A 16986-nucleotide genomic window follows, 5' to 3' on the forward strand; every position below is an offset into this window, starting at 1 on the left:
GTTTTCCGTATCGTGGTTTTTCGCATCGGGGGTTTCGCGACGGAGGCTTTAAGTAGGCGGAAGGGCGAGTCGGGGGCCGGATGAGGGGGCCACACCATAGGGCGGCGCGGGCCCCCTAGGCCGCGCCGCCTTGTGGTGTCGCCACCTCGTGTCCCCACTTCGTATGTTCTTCGGTCTTCCGGAAGCTCCGTGGAAAAATAGGCCCCGGGTCTTCGTTTCGTCCAATTCCGAGAATATTTCGTTACTAGGATTTCGAAACCAAAACAGCAGAAAACGAGAACCGGCACTTCGGCATCTTGTTAATAGGTTAGTTCCAGAAAATGCACGAATATGACATAAAGTGTGCATAAAACATGTAGGTATCATCAATAATATGGCATAGAACATAAGAAATTATCGATACGTCGGAGACGTATCAGTCAACGATCTAAAGAACGATCCGGAAGCAGGATACAAGCGAGCCCGGAAGCACCGCCCTCGTGGCAAAGGAGGCAAGGGCAAGAACAAAGACAAGGAGGAGGACAGCTCCGAGGCGATGGACGAGGATGATAACTCGCCGGATCCCAAAGCCGGATCCGCAGGTAAATCCAACCCCTTCGAGAAAAAGAGTGTGGGGGCTTACCACACCTTCCTTGGAACCCCAACGATCCGCGCTACAAAGTCGGCTACCCGGATCCCGAACGCCACAGCTTCCGGCCGTGCCGCGACATGTCAGGTGGTCGGAAGTTCCGTGCACATTTGACAGGGAGGATCATCCCGCCATTGTGCCAAAAGAATACTACGCCTTGGTTGTAAGTCCCCGCATAGACGGGTATGATTTCTCCAAGTGCCTCATGGATGGTGGAGCCAGCTTGAACATCATGTACCTGGAGACTCTGGAGCGGATGAACCTCACCAAGGAACAGCTCAAACACAGCAACACTGAGTTTCACGGCGTGGTTCCGGGTAAGAAGGCGAACTCCCTCGGCAGCATCACACTTCCCGTTCACAATTTCCGCGAAGAAAAGATCACGTTTGAAGTTGTGCCCTTCAAAAGCTCCTACCATGTCATCTTCGGCAGGCCCACCTACCACAAGTTCCATGCAAGAGCGTGCTATATCTACAATAAGCTCAAGATTCCGGGTCCTAATGGTATGATCACCATAACCGGAGACTACAAAAAGGCTCACGAGTGCGAGTTGGGCGAAGCCGCCTTTGTAGAGTCTGTCATATCCGGAGAAGAGCTGAAAGGCTACAGAGACGCGGTGGATCCGACTGAGATGCAGACCACCAAGAAGCAGATCTCCGAACACAAAAACTCCTTCAGGGCCGCGATAGAGACCAAGAAAGTCAACTTCAAGGAAGGCGACGATTCCAAGCAGGTCTCGCTCGGAGCCAACATGGACCCCAAATAGGAAGACGCGCTCGTCGAGTTCCTCCGCGCTAACATGGATATCTTCGCATGGCAACCTTCGACATGTCCGGAGTACCAAGGGAACTCGCCGAGCACTACCTCAACATAAACCCGGGGGCTAAACCGGTGAAGCAAGCTATGCGACGCTTTGGAGATAAGAAGCGCCGCGCCATAGGAATGGAATTAGCAAAGTTACTAGAGGCAGGTTTTGTAATAGAAGTAATCCATACCGATTGGGTCGCAAATCCCGTCCTTGTACCCAAAAAGAACACCGAAATACTAAGAATGTGCATCGATTACTCGGCTTGAACAAACATTGCCCGAAAGATCCGTTTCCCCCGCCGCGCATTGACCAAGTCATTGATTCGACGGCAGGGGCGGAACTTCTGTGTTTTCTTGATGCGTATTCCGGGTATCATCAGATCCGGATGAAGGAGTCCGACCAAAAGGCGACCTCATTCATCACCCCATTTGGCACTTACTGCTATGTTACTATGCCCTTTGGCTTGAAAAACGCAGGTGCCACCTACCAACGTACGATGCAGCGGTGCTTGAAGGACCAGATCGGCCGGAACGTACACGCCTACGTCGACGACATCGCGGTCATGACTCGGAAAGGATCCGACTTGATCAGCGACCTCACAGAAACCTTTGAGAATCTCCATCGGTACAAGATGATGTTGAATCCGCTGAAGTGCGTCTTTGGCATACCAGCCGGAAAACTCCTTGGCTTCATTGTCTCTAACAGGGGCATCGAAGTAAACCCGGAAAAGATCAAGGCAATTTTGTGCATAAAAAGGCCAACTTGTCTCAAAGATGTGCAATGGCTCACTGGTTGTGTCGCAGCAATCAGCAGGTTTGTTAGCCGTCTTGGCGAGAAGGCACTTCCCCGTACAAGCTATTGAAGAAAACAGACAAGTTTGTCTGGGACGAGGCAGCAGATGCAGCACTACAAGGTTTGAAGGAGATACTTACCTCCCCACCTATCCTAGCAGCTCCAGGAGAGTCAGAGCCTATGCTCCTTTACCTGGCAGCCACCAACAGGGTCATCAGCCTCGTCATCGTGGTGGAACGACGGGAAGAAGGTCACGAATATGGAGTCCAAAGGCCAGTTTACTATATCAGCGAGGTCCTTACGGAATCCAAACAGCGCTACCCTCACTTTCAGAAGCTAGCCTACGGAGTATTCCTGGGCAGCAGGAAGCTGAGACACTACTTCCAAGAACATCCAATAACAGTCGTGAGCAAGGCGCCGCTGTCAACGATTCTCAACAACGCTGACGCAACAGGACGCACAGCAAAATGGGGCATTGAATTATCCGCCTTCGATATCAGCTACAAAGCCGGGACTGCGGTTAAATCACGGGTCCCGGCGGATTTCGTTGCAGATTGGACGAAGCTCCGGATGCTAATCTAGAGCCGAAACCGGAGACATGGGTTATGCACTTCGATGGATCCAAACAGCATCAAGGCTCGGGAGCCGAGTCACCCCTGAAGTCCCCTACCGGAGAAGAACCGCGAGTACGTTCCGCAGATCCACTTCGAAGCTACAAACAACATGGCGGAGTACGAGGCTCTACTACACGGATCGCGCATCGCTAAGGAAATAGGGATCAAGCACATCATCGGTTGCGGAGATTCCGACCTTGTGGCACAGCAAGTAGCCGGAACCTGGAACGCCAGAAATTCCGTCATGGCGGCTTACAGAGACGAAGTTGACGAGATCGCCAAGTGCTTTCTAGGATACGAAGTCAAGTATGTCCGGAGAGAAGACAATACAACGGCGAGATATGCTATCCAAGCTCGGATCCGGCGTAAAGCCAATACCGCCTGGAATTTTCCTGGAGCATCTCCGGATACCCTCGGTGAAGGGCGCTAACCCGGAAAACCCAGAGGTGGCAGTGTCTCCGGCCAAAGAGGTGTTGGCTACCATTCCGGCTTGGACACAGCCTTTCCTGGACTACCTCATCGATCAGAAGTTGCCGGAGGACGAGGTCCTCGCGCGCCAGATCATCAGACGAGCAAGATCCTACACAATTGTTGACGGACAGCTCTACAAACGAAGCGCAACAGGGGTGTTTCTCAAATGCGTATCTAATCAAGATGGCATTGAAATCCTCAGAGAGATCCACGCAGGGGATTGCGGGCACCATGCCGCTCCCAGGTCACTCGTTGCAAAAGCTTTTCGGCTAGGCTTTTATTGGCTCACGGCTAAAGAAGATGCTGACAAGATAGTCAAGACCTGCCGAGGTTGTCAGTACTACGCTACTCAACCAAACGCTCCAGCCCAAGAGCTGAAGACCATACCTATCACCTGGCCATTTGCGGTATGGGGGCTCGATATGGTTGGTAAGTTAAAAAGGTCATCTCCTGGCGGTTTTGAATACCTATTGGTCGCTGTTGACAAATTCAGCAAGTGGATCGAGGCAAAGCCAGTGAGAAAAGCCGACGGTGCTACGGCACTAAAATTTGTCTGCAGACCTCGTGATGAGATTCGGCATCCCACACAAGCATAATCACGGATAATGGCACAAACTTTGCTCGGGGAGAATTGAAGGATTATTGTGAGACAATGGGGATTCGATTGGACCTCGCATCCGTGGCTCACCCACAATCCAATGGTCAAGTTGAAAGGGCTAACGGTCTAATATTATCGGGAATCAAGCCACGCCTCGAGGAACCGGCTGCGACGAGCAGCCGGAGCTTGGGCCGACGAGCCGGACGCCGTCTTGTGGAGTTTGCGAACTACCCCTAACGGAGTCAACGGGGTTTACCCCATTCTTCCCGGTATATGGATCCGAAGCCGTGATTCCCTCCGACATCATCCACGATTCGCCGCGAATTTCCGCCTATAATGAAGAAACAGCCGACGAGGCCGGACAGCTATCCGTGGACCCGATCGAAGAAGCTCGGAATTTAGCCGACCAGCGCTCCGCCATCTACCAGCGAAGCTCCGACGATATCACGAGTCATCGAGTCCGGAATCGCTCGTTCATGGCCGGAGACCTGGTTCTCCGCCTTCGCCGGGTGAAAGATCACAAGTTGCAATCTCCATGGGAAGGACCCTTCGTCGTTAGCAAAGTGCTTCATAACGGATCGTACTACCTTGTTGATTTCCGAGAGCTGAGGGACAGACCTGCTAACTGGCGCCGGAAACGCAAGCGTGAGGATCCGGAGGACATCTACGACGAAACAGATCGCCCCTGGAACATCGTCCTTTCCACACTTAGCATAGAATTGCATACCTTGTAAACAATATTATACATGATCAATGAAATAAAGCTTTTGGTTCACTCTATGAGTCATTTACCTCCTTTACTTGTTCATTTTTAGATCGTGTATGTTTTCCGACTAAAACCGCAGAGCTGGACATTTCCGCCTAGGCGTGTATGAAAGTTGTGATTTTCAAAAATCGTCCCTCAGGACGTAAGCTTAAGTTTTCTGGTCGAAATGTTTTCTGTTGCGAACTCGTGGATTCCTAGTAGCGATTTCCGGCACCTCTGCTGGGGGCTTGTTTCCGCGGTTATTGACGGATTGCCATTGGGCTTCGTCGCCGTAGGAGAGTGTTTCCGGCTAAAGGTCTTCCGGCTCGCGGAAGGTCAAGCGAGTAAGCCGGAAAACATCAACATCAGCACTTGCTTTCCAACAAAAACGAAACATGCAGAATAATATTAAGGATAGCAGGATAAGTTGTTTCCGCCCATGCATAGTTGTTTCGTCCCTAGCTACTTAAGAATTTAAAGTCTTATTACAAACCCTCGCTGCGGCCAAAATGATGCATTGTTTTTTCCGCAGGACTAAGTTTTTACTTCTCCTTAGCCGGAGAAGTTTCCACATTGGCATCAGCTCCTCCGGCATCAGTTGGAGTTTCCTTCCCCGCGTCTTTGGCGGGCGAAGAGACGTCTTCATCATCTTCCGCTCCAGTTGCAGCCGGAGAAGCAACGCCACCTTGGTTCTTTGAGCTCGTCCAAGTATACTGGCTTCCGGATTGGGCAGGCCTGGTTTCCGCTTCACGATCCTTCAAAAGCTCAGCTTCGAGAGGTTCGTCAGCAGGAAGAACCACCTTCTCATAGAATTCATCGTGGCGGATCCTCCGAGCAATGCGTGTATCATAGCCGCTAACCGCGTCAAGCAGTGCGTTGACATCAGCTTCCGGAGGAACGCCAGAAGTCACCCGGTCTAGGTCCAAACTCGGATTATGCGCTAAGCACATAGCCAAGGACATGGCAGCTGCGCCCCGTGCCGAAGAAGATTGCAGATCCACAACCAGCTCCGGAAGCAAATCCATCCCCTTGATGAGCTTACGCACGTCGCAGGTTCGGCTCTTCTTGATGTTGAGGTTGTGACAGATTTTCCTGGAGGCGGAGATGAGATCCTTGCAGTCTTCTCCGGCCAGCTGAAGCAGGTCATCGCGCGGGAACTGGCTCCGACGTTCCTCATCATATCCAAGCGGATCTGGAAAATACAAGTTTTGTTAAAAACAGCAAGTTACACGTTTGCTGCCATATAAGTTTCGAGGACGTACCCATAACGTCGGAATTGAGCAAGTCCCAGCAGCTCTCTGTTGTCTTCATATATTTGCGAAGACCTCCAATTTCTTTTTGCTGATTCTGGATGATGTCGCTGTCAGTCTGTCTTTTCAGCTCAAACTCACCAGCTTTACGAGCAAGCTCCGAGTTCTTCTCGAAATTTTCTCGTTCCGCCTCTGCGAGCTTCGCTTCAAGATTTTTCTGTGAAGCACGTAGGGTTTCCAACTCAGAGGAAGCTGCAGCGAGAGAAGAGGAGGCACCTGCTCATAGTTACATGAAGTATCAAGTCCGGAAAAATTACGGAACAACCCACAATCGTCAGTAATCGGAAACCAACCTTGGGCTTCTGACAGTTGTTTCTTCAAATCCGCATTCTCTGCTTGGAAGCGCTGGATCTTCTCCGCCTGGCTAATGGTCACACGGCGTTGCAGCGCAATATTTTTATGCAACTCGTAGTGCAAGGCTTTTTGCTCCCGTAAACACAGCCGAAAACGGAGTAAGTTCCGCCATCATGGTTTAAGTCTTTCTAAAGCATGGCGGCTGGAAATTTTTTCCGCCATCATGCTTGGGGGCTACCACGACTTTTAAAATTTCCATTCAGATTAAAGTTCTCTAAAAGTATTCAGACGCTAACTAATAAAGTTTCCGCCTAAATACTTGGGGGCTACTGGGGAGTTACCTTTTGCTTGCAAACAAGCTTGTCGAAGAACTGGCCAATGTTTTTCTTCGCGTCCTGGATCTCCGACGTTTCAACTTCCGGTTTGCCCCAGGCGTTGTTCAGCATAGCATTGAGCAAATCTTGCTCCAGTTCCCACTTCTCTGCCTCCGTTAGTTTGTTAAAAAACTTTGTGGCATAGGCTTTTGGGTGGAGGTAAGGTCAGCCGGACCTCCAAAGTTCTTGGGAAAAACGACCATATTGCCCGTGGTGGCTTCAGCTTTGCCGGAGGAGATTTCTTCTGCTTCCCCTTGGCTTCGTCCTTCGAATTCATCATTGATGGGACCCTTGCCGCCGGAATCATCTCCGCCCGCTCTGTCGCTGCTAACCGGAATTACTTCCGGTGGAGTGGGAGCGGCAGGAGCTGGAGACTGGTCCGCGGGAGGAGGAGAAGGCTGCAGGGGGGCTTGTGGAGCGCTCGACGGAGTTGGAGTCAAAGGACCAACGGCGGGAGACTTCTTCTGCATATACTTAGTGATATGCTCCTGAACGTTGGTCCGCGTGGTGGTAGGGTTCGGATTCCTGTGGGCAAGTAAAAGGAAAATATGCATAACACAGCTCACCAATATAGATAACGCACATTACTCGGAAACTTACGTTGCACCCGGAATGCGAGGGCGTGAAGGTTTTCCTCGCTGTCGAAAGCATCTTCGGGCGTTGGCGTTCCGCCTTCCCGGAATCAAGCGGAGGTGGTTTAACCACTCTGGGTTTCTTGGCGGAAGCCTCGCCGCTGCCTCCAGCGTCGGAGCTGGAGACTTTGGCGCGGGAACGCTTTGTAGGTCGAGGAGCAGCTTTTCGAGGTGCTTGTTCCTCTTCCTCTTCAGGGTCCTCCGGATCCTCTTCCGCCGAGTCACCGCTAACGGGAACTCGGAGTATGGTGCGCAGGTTTTCCTCCGCCAAAGAGTCAAGCTGCGAAAAGAGTGAGCAGAACAAGTTAAACACTTAGAAAATTGTGAAAGGATAAAGGAATGCGAGGGTATAAGCGTTTACCGGAGGACATTTGTCATCTATGTTGATATCCTTGACCAGTTCCGGGACCTGTTGGCCTCTAGCAATCTTCACCAACGTTTTGAACCTCCTCTTGAGGGAGTCAGCCGGAAGATCATGGCGGGTGACTCGGAGGAGATCGTCAGCCCCAGTGTACGCGCACATCAGACGTGCGTTGTAACGCAAAGGTTGGATCCTCCGCGTGAACCAGCTGAGGGTGAGCTGGGCTCCGGTTAGTCCATCATGAACTAACCAGGAAATCCTCCGCGCGGCCTTCTCCAATATGGGTGTATGGGCAAGTGTGGGGATGAAGCTCCAGCTCGCCAATTCTTCCGGAGGCGTGTTGCTGAAGGGCGGAAGTCCGTTGTGGACGCCTGGAACTGGCGCGTTCTTCACATAAAACCATCCGGCGTTCCAATACCGGACGGATTCGTGGGAGTCGTGAGGAGGATACATCCGACCAGAACAAAGCATGAACGTCATACTTCCGCAGTTTAGCATGGCCTTGTCCTTCGTCTCCTTCTTCACGCGGAAAAAGAATTGCCATAGTTTGATGTTGGGACGAATTCTGAGATGCCCCTCGCAAAGAGTTGCGAAGTTTGAGAGCAGAAGGTAGGAGTTGGGGCAGATGTTGTGGGGCTGAAGCCCGTATGTGTCGAGGACGGAAAGGAAGAATTCCGAGCAGGGGAGCGATAATCCGCGCTCGACCCACGCCTTTGTCATGACACGTTCATCCGCGTCGGGCTTGGGAACGTCGGAGTCGCGCGTGAAACTCCAATGTTCGGAGATCATGCCCTCATTTTGGAGTTCCCGGAGCTCCGCGTCTGTTGCCTCGCAGGGCCACCATTGACCCCGCACTCCTTCACGGCTCCGGGCCTTGGAAGCCTTTTTGTTTTCCACCTCTTGCACCTTGGCTGCCATTCTAGCTTGGCCTTGTAGCTCCTCTTCGAGCTCTTGGGCTGTTGGGATCCGGCCTAGTAAAGTACTGGAAGAGGCGGAGAACGGTTGAGCAAGTCTAACGTCGGAAACATATGGTGGTAGGTACGCAATGGGATCCGGGCAAATCGGTTCCACGGCACTGGGATCCGGGTTACTCGGAGAACTACCGATACAGTGAGGAGAACCGTGAGGCATGCTTCCGGCTGCACCCATGCGAGCTAAGTTGAGTAACCGGAAAATATACACTACAGCTACTTCTTCTTCTACAAGTCCGGTGCACGTACCGGCAATGGCGCGACGGTCCGGCGAAGTTCCGGCGAAGTAGAGGTCAACAAACTGGCGGCTTCGAGCCTCCGATGACCACGAATCGGCAGCGGAGTTGATTTCCTGGTCAACCGTGGCGATCTTGGTTGGAGGAGAGGCTTGAGGCGGCGGTGCGTGAAGCTCCCGCGCGGAAGGCTCGCCGGAGTTGAGATCTGTCGGGCGGCGCGGCGCGAGGAAGAAGATGAAGTGGTGAGGAGCGGTGAAAGAATGAAGAGTTACCGAGCCGCGGGGTATTTATAGGCCACGCGCGGAGATTCGGGATTCGGATCCGACGGTGGAAACGGAACGGTCGCACCGTTGGATGGATGACACCTGTCTTAGGTCAAGTGCGGTAAAACGACGCAGAGGTAACTTAACCATGCGCTTCCGAAATTTCCGGTTAAAGATTTGCATTTGCGAAAATTTAGCGCGGGAAAAAAGGAGGTTGAGCGCGGGAAAAGTGGAATCTCCGTTGCAATACCTAATTTGAAGGCAAAGGATTTCCGAGTGAGCGAACCCGGAATCAAGTAAAAGTTTTGAAGCTCTTCAAGATTCTCTCCGGATCCGAGTTGAATGAAGTCGGAGGAATGATGAATCTCGGAGAACTTTGGGGGCTACTGTTGTGGGTATACTTTATGGGTATATCAACGGCATGGCCTAGATCCGGCAAGCCCGGGTGGCCCATAGATGGTGGTGAGGCATGTGGCCCATCGGGCGGCCCGGTTGCTCGTAGATCCCGAAGGATGAAGTCCAGCCCAGGAACAGGAAGCCGGATCTCTACCGACCTACGAAGGAGGCCGGATCCGTGACGGCCCATGAAGTATCCGGATCCAGCACGTACTTGGAAGAAGGCGGATCCTTGACGTACACGGCAAGACATTGTACCGTAGTTAGGCAACTTGTATTCCGGCTAGGACTCTCCATGTAAACCCTAGATCCGTCCGCCTTTATAAGCCGGATCCCGGGAGCCCTAGAGGCACAACCACAACTCATTGTAACAACGCGAAAGAGCCCAGATAATTCCAGACAAGCAGCAGTAGGCCCTGTCATCGTGCAGGTGTTCCGAAGCTGGGTAACTCGCGTACCACCGTCCCGTGTGCACTCCGCCCTATGGCCCCTACTTCTTCTCCCCCTCGTGAGGATCCCTCCTCCGAGGTACCGTCGATTAGGCAACGACACCATGAAAACTAGGCGGCATAGGTTTTTCATGTGTGTCGGGTGTTGGTGACTTGCAACAATAGCCAAGAGGGGGTGAATTTTTTTGGTTGTGCTCTTCGAGTACCGAGTTACGGTTTTTTGGGTGAAAACCTAAGGTCGAGTCTTCATTGGTTGTACCTGACAATGATCTTGTTGAATGCATTGTTTTGGAAACTTGGATTTTCTCCAAGGTGAAAACCCAAGGTTCGTGTGTCTCGAGGCGGCCAGGGGGTCCGATGCGGCTCGTGTGCCTCCCCCGACGTGGTCTGACCCGGCGGCGGTCGTCCCTCCCGGCGACGGTGACTGGAGACGACGACGCAGACTCCTTGGCACAGCAGGCTGGTATGGTGGGCGCGAGGGTGCGGGTGGGCGGTCGCGCCGGCTGGATCTGGGCCAGGGGGCCTGATCTGGGTCTGGCTGCCTTGCTCCGCTTCGCACCTTCCTGGAGGTTGCCATGCCATCCCAGGAGGGATCTGCTGGCATGCTGGGCCGGCGGCACGGAGGGCTGTGTCTGAGTGTCGTTCCCCTACTGTCTACTAGCCTCGACCATCTTCGGGTGTGTCTCAAGTCCTGTCAAGGTGGTGCATTTCTCTGCGCGGTTGCAAGATCATGGATGCCGGCGCGGCGGCCCTAGAAGGTGTGGTGCTGGCTGGGGCCATGGACAGGGGGCTGTCATGGTGCTTAGCGGGCTGCGTTTTGTGGGGGCGTGGTGGATGCCACCTCGGTGGCGTCCCTTGCCATGTTTGGGTGGTGGAGAGATCATGCCGAGAGGAAACTCTTGCCCTGGATCTTCTAGGGCCACGACGGCGGAGTCCATGAGAAGGCATCGTTGTAGCTTCTCCCTGCCCCCTTTCGTGCTCCGGGTGAAAACCCAAGATCCCCGGATCGGGCGGTGGTGGCACTCCGGTGATTTGCTCTTCTTGAAGACACCGTCATGGAGCCCACAACACGAGGCTCTCCAATGGTTGTGATAGAGGTGATTCTTTGGCGATCTTCGGTAAGGCTTGCTCCGTGCTCTTCCCTTGTCAAGCTTCCTTGGTGCTGCTTCTCGGCCTGTAAGCAACGTGTGTTGGTCCCCGGTGGTGGTCGGCTTCCGGTGGCGTTTCTGCGATGGAGGGGTGTTGTCAACTGCACGCGTGAAAAATGGCTCTCTCTCGAGTGAGCTCCGGTCCGACATTGTAGCTTCCAGCTCTGCTCCGAGTTCTCGTAGGCGTTTTGGCTGAGCCCGTTGGTCGCGCTTCCGGTTGTAGCTTCTTTGGTAGTTCGTGTGGGTGTGTGGTCTCGATCTGTAAGCTGGGTTCAGCACTTCGTATCGTTTTCGCCGTTGGTGACTTTGTTAATTCAAAGTTGGGCACTTGTGCCTTTTATCTAAAAAAAACTCAAGATCTTTGATCGGATGACGATGAGGCTTATGCATTGTTTCCCTCCTGGAGACGTTGCTTTCGGAGAATCTCTTTTGTAGTTTTGTGTTGTCTTCGGAGGTGGTTAGAGTGCCGTTGTTGCAAGTGTTTCATCACCGTGACGAGGTCTTTGTTTTCCTTTTCTCTCGTTTTTATTTTTTGTTAGCTATATGCATCCTTGATGTCCTTAGATATCTGGTTGATGCAAAGATTGGGCGTAATTGATATATTTGCGATATTAAAATATCCTCTTTATCAAAAAAATGTTACAATTCCTAGACGATGTAGATAAATATGACATTCTCGAAAAGACGTTGGATCAACTCCTAATACCACCGTGCAGTGACACAAATATAAAAATTGATGATATGTAAGAACAAATTATATATTGAAAATAAATATGAGAACCAACAAAAACTAAATAAAGAGAAAGTGGAGCCGCTTAATATTTGCAGTTCAATATCTCAGCAAACTATCTAATGTTCACCTTTGAGCATCTGATTTGGCCGTTAATAACTTACACATATAGTTGAATTTGATTTGATCAACTATATATGACAAGTTGGTTGAGGAGGGATAACGATGATACTTGCGGATCGCCGATGGCCCTTGGTTAGACGGTGTGTGTAGCTTGTGTTGGTAAGTAGGTTTGTTATGTGCGCCATCAAACTAGGTTGTTCCGGAGTAATGCTACACGTACGGACAGTTTCCTAGAGAAATCACTTACGGGATCATCATGTACACAACAGGCAGGGTGGTTGTTTCTGATTTTTAAGCAAGAAAAGCAAACTGAATCAACCGGCTTCCTCCACATCAGTCAGTAGGTGTTTCCATAGGCAGAGAATCCGTAAGTGTAGGATTATTGGTTGTTCCGCGGCAACCGGTGATGCAGTTTATCAAGGTTTTCGCTCGGTTTTTCATTAATTACTTAGGTAATTCTCGTTCTACTTTATTAATGAGACGACACAAAGATTTTTCTCCGTTTTTGAACCAATAAAACTATGACAAGATGAGCAAAAGGAGCAATTCCACACCGAGCATGCTAGGAATTTCAACGTTGAACAAAAGGAGCAACTCCACTTATTTTTCTACAACTTCCTTCTTACCCCCCACACACACTGTCACAAAAAAAAAGCCACAGGAGCAACCAGATCAAAATCTACCCCATATCAAAACCGAAAAAACACGCCTAGAAGGCCAGTAGACAATGAGGGGGATTCACAGAGAGTTGGACGCTCGGCCTAGATGCTGTCAAAAAGGAAGAGGTCCGACAGCACCGACTCCTGTTCCTGGCCTCCGCCGGGAGCCACCATGTCATCGTAGTCCCACACCAGCGAGCTCCACAGATCGTCGTTGGCCAAGCTCTCGTCCAGCCCCACCAGGTCCCACTCCATGTCTTTGTCACCCAGAAGAACCGCCCCCGGCGGCCCGCCGTCGTCCTCGTTGCAACATCGAGGCTGGCCGAAATCCATGGCCTTGTCGCCAAGCTCTTCCTGGTCCGCAAGCTCGGGTACGCCCTCGCTCTCATTGCACCTCTCATGGTGATGGTGGTCCAGCTCCATAACGCTGCCGCCTAGCTCGTCAAGGTCCACAGCCTTGGGTGGCTCACTGTCGCCCACATCTGTCGTCACGTCCAGGTTTGGGCTCGGCTGTTCCTTAAGCCCGCTGACCATCTCCTCGCACCGGCCCAGGGCCCCCTCCTCGAGCCCATCCGATGTTACACCGCTAGAGGAGGCATGCGCTTGCTCCTTCGTGCTGTTTTTACCGTCTTCCTCCTTGCGACGACGCTCCATTTTTGCAGCAGCCTTGCTCTTGGCCTTCCCGGATTTCCTCTCTTTCCCTTTATCTTTCCCCTTGGCCTTGGTGGCCTTAATTGCCCGCCCACCCCTCCGTTTGCCGCCGCCGGGCAGCTTGCTGAGGTCGACGTCGACGACGACGCCGTCGCCGCCCTCGCGCGCCCTCTTGCTGAGGTGCGAGTTCCAGTGGTTCTTGATCTCGTTGTCCGTCCGGCCAGGCAGGTGGCCGGCGATCAGGGACCACCTGAAGCGAATCAAACACAAGATTAACATTACAGAGGGAATCATACAGCTTTTACAGGTTATGGCAGCCATGGCATGGTGGCAGGTGGTGCAGGCCGCAGCATGCATCGGTCAGTCCATTGCAATGCAATGCATGGCTGGAATCTCTTGCAGGCCACATGCCGATTCAATACGCTTGCCGGAACGCAACCACCGTACTGCGCAAGCGAGGGCGCGACATTGATGAAAGCATCTCTGGGTGTCGCGGATGTGTATGCATGTGCCCGGCCGACACAAAACGGTGTCTCTTTGCAATTGGAAGAATTGCTTGTATTAATTGGCGTGGTCAGATCAGTACAGCCATGGGACACTGTTGTTGTTTTTTCTTTCACTCGTCACATTTCCTCTGCTATAGTGGTATAAGTATTTCCTCGGTTAGGGATTGTAAAGCTCTCAAAGAATTTATCACACGAATAGTCAAAAGGGCCAATTCGCTAAAACTTATAAGTTTCATAACTCATTTCCCAATCGGTTTAGCAGGCGCATGTAGCTTACGAAATTGATTTAATCACTATTTTGGTTAATAAAATCTGGAATATGTGTCACAAAAATTGTACTGTATCATTGTAAACATTTTTTAATATGAATTTAACGCTATAGATTTTGTAGACATATAGTTTATATTTTGTTGATCAAATAAGCGATCAAACTTTATCTTAAACCGTGCATGCATCTATTAAACCGATCAGAAGTACTCCCTCCGTTCTTTTTTAATTGACTCGGTTTTAGTACAAGTTTGTACTAAATTTGAGTCAATTAAAAAGGAACGGAGGGAGTAAGTACTAATAGTTTCACACGATGAGAGATGTATTAGAGAAAAGAGAACATGTATTGTAAGAGCGAAAATAATAAATAAGAGAGGTCTAATAATATCAAACAATTTTAAAAAGCTCACATAAATCCTAAAGAGAGGGAGTACCTCACAAAGTGGAAGCAGCGGGTGTCTATGCACTGAAGTAAAGGCGATATGCATGGACCGTGAATACTATAGAAAGATGAAGTGTCTTTGACTGTGGCAGAACAAAATTCTACAAAGTATGACCTAATATTTTTCACTATGAATTTACACTACAAAAACTTCTATAGGAATATTTTTTTATATAACATGTAATCAAATGGCCCGTATAGAATTTTTCATAAGATTCAAATCATACACAATACACAATTCCTGTACAAATCTATGAATCAAATAAACCCTAAAACCTCCAGATTCTGCATCAATGGATCCATACATAATAGTCAATAGACTTGATATATTTTTTCAATATTGTAAATTTATTAAGTAATATTCTTAGGTTGCACGAGGTGCCGCTATAACACACATAGTTTTCAATTTACTACGGGAAGGACAGAATATACCACACGTGAGGAAGGAGAACCTTGAGTCTCCGGTGACACGCGGAACACGCTGCTGGCGGTAGCAGCATAGGACACGGCCGTCCACGTTCACTTGAAAAGGAGCGATGCACTAGCGACAAGGCGATACGGATCCGTGCCCACGAGTCGCTGCACATGTCACAGACCGAGGCCGAGGGCAATATTTTTCAGTGCACGGGACTGAGAAGAAATATAATTGGGTCGATTCAGCTCGCTGTCAACGGATTGTAAGATGGAGAGAGGTGCTGTGATTCCGTTGAACATAACAGAACGGGGCCGAATGGCCGGCATCAGGGAAATAAATGGAGGCAGTGACCACGCCTCTCGTGCCCACTGTGCGTTGCACAGTGCCCACGAGGCCACGAGGGATGATAAAATATTGTATTAGTGTAACGGGATCAGATCATTACTTTGAGCAAGACGACGACAACACACAGAGTCACAGAGATATGGGTGGGCCGGGTTTTCTGCTTGGCAGGAAATTATTAATACGAGATACTGTATTTTTCAGCAGGTAAAAAGCCAAAAACAGAGAAAGAACCTTGCTAAAGTTTGCCTTGCTTTTGTTTTGTTGCGTTTTGTTTTATTCACTTTCTGATACTACGTCTCAGCAGCCGAAAGAACCTTTTAAATCAGAAGTCTTGTTTGTTTGGGCATACCGGAGACAAACACGAGCTTCCGTTCCTCTAATTAACTTGTGGAACTCGTTTCCAGAGAGAGAAGGGCACTATACTATTGTTTGCTTTCACTTAAACATGAACTTATCTTGTACTCCTACTGCTACTACTTATTACACTTCTTGCGCGGCATGGAGCGCCAGCTGACTCATAAAGATGGCAGGACCAATCCAACGGGAACAGTATGCAGGGGCAAGCAAATGCATGGCTTGGATCAAGAAAATGGAGCAGCCATGGAATGGAAGTAGTACCTGTTGCCAAGAGTGGCGTGGAGCTTGATGATCATCTCCTCCTCCTCCTCCGAGATGTTGCCCCTCTTCAGATCCGCCCTCAGGTAGTTGATCCACCGCAGCCGGCAGCTCTTCCCGCATCTCAGCAGCCCTATACCAAAGATTTCGCAAAACATGTCAGAAAATCAAGCGGGTTTTGACTCGAAATCAAGGGTGCCTCAGGCGTACCGTACCGGCATTCTTTGGCAGCGACCTCCAGGCCCCTTCGCCGTGCTCCCTGATGTACCTGGCCAGGACGGCATCCTCCTCCCTCGTCCACCTCCCCCTCTTCAGCCCCACCTTCTCGCAGCACGGCGCCCTCCCCATGCGGCCGAGAGACAGAGAAATGGAGGCCAAGAACGCGAGGTAGAAGACGACGGAGGGGACTGGCTGGCTTGTCCTAGCACCAGCGTCGACTGTGGAGTGTGTGGAATCGGTGGTGGAGCACACACAGGGGCTGGAAAAGGGTCCAGTTCGGGAGGCCTGGGCTCGCCGTAAATATATCGGGAGCTCAAGACGGGGCAATCGCTCTCCGAATTTATTTCGGGGCCATTCCGGGGGACGTGCAGCAACAAGAGCGCGGGCGCAGCGCCGGAACGCGCGGTGGTGGGCGCGACACGCGCCAGGTCACCAGGTCAGGGCCGTCTGGGGTTCTTCAGCCCTTACGTGCACCCCACGCGCTCCACGAGCGTCCAGCTCGCCAGCCAGATTAATGTGCAATTTGCTGCGGGTTGCTCTCTTGCCGTGATTGTGTTTCATCCAGTATTTAGCGTAATTAAGGAATGACGTGAATTAGGCCAACATGGCCCTGTTTTGCATGAAAAAGATGGTGCCAAGACATTGGGCTCATTTGCCCAATCCTGTCAATTGACCTATTTGTCCTCGCAGTTGACCTATTTAACTCACGAAAATCCTCGACATTGTTATCCACTATGGTTTACTTCACAAACTTTGAGGACAAGGCACCATCTTGAGATCCTCACTTTTTATGGATGGTGAGGATATATGTGTTGCTCTCATAAAACAAGACATCATCAACCTTTCCAACATCTTGGAGGGATTTTCAGAGGTAACCGAACTTTGCACGAACTTTCAAAGCTCTCTATAATGCCAATTCCATGC

General features: G+C 50.8%; 1 protein-coding gene across 1 annotated transcript; it reads right to left on the reverse strand.

Moving 5' to 3' along the window:
• Window positions 1–12503: 12503 nt before the first annotated feature.
• LOC124687026 (transcription factor MYB4-like) lies at window positions 12504–16350 on the reverse strand. Its single transcript, XM_047220883.1, has 3 exons — window positions 16059–16350; window positions 15847–15976; window positions 12504–13503 (listed from the first exon to the last, which is right to left on the reverse strand). Exons 1-3 carry the CDS (start codon window positions 16189–16191, stop codon window positions 12705–12707), a joined length of 1062 nt encoding a protein of 353 aa, XP_047076839.1. The 5' UTR covers window positions 16192–16350; the 3' UTR covers window positions 12504–12704.
• Window positions 16351–16986: the final 636 nt, after the last annotated feature.

This window comes from Lolium rigidum, chromosome 2 (assembly GCF_022539505.1).
Source record: "Lolium rigidum isolate FL_2022 chromosome 2, APGP_CSIRO_Lrig_0.1, whole genome shotgun sequence".
Classification (NCBI taxonomy): Eukaryota; Viridiplantae; Streptophyta; class Magnoliopsida; order Poales; family Poaceae; genus Lolium; species Lolium rigidum.

Bases quoted from the DNA above. Each gene is read 5' to 3' on its own strand.
- LOC124687026 (XM_047220883.1), bottom strand. From the start codon at position 16,191: ATGGGGAGGGCGCCGTGCTGCGAGAAGGTGGGGCTGAAGAGGGGGAGG. The intron at 15,977-16,058 runs GTACGGTACGCC...TCTTTGGTATAG, and splicing joins GTCGCTGCCAAAGAATGCCG to GGCTGCTGAGATGCGGGAAG. The intron at 13,504-15,846 runs GTACTACTTCCA...GATTCGCTTCAG, and splicing joins CACGCCACTCTTGGCAACAG to GTGGTCCCTGATCGCCGGCC.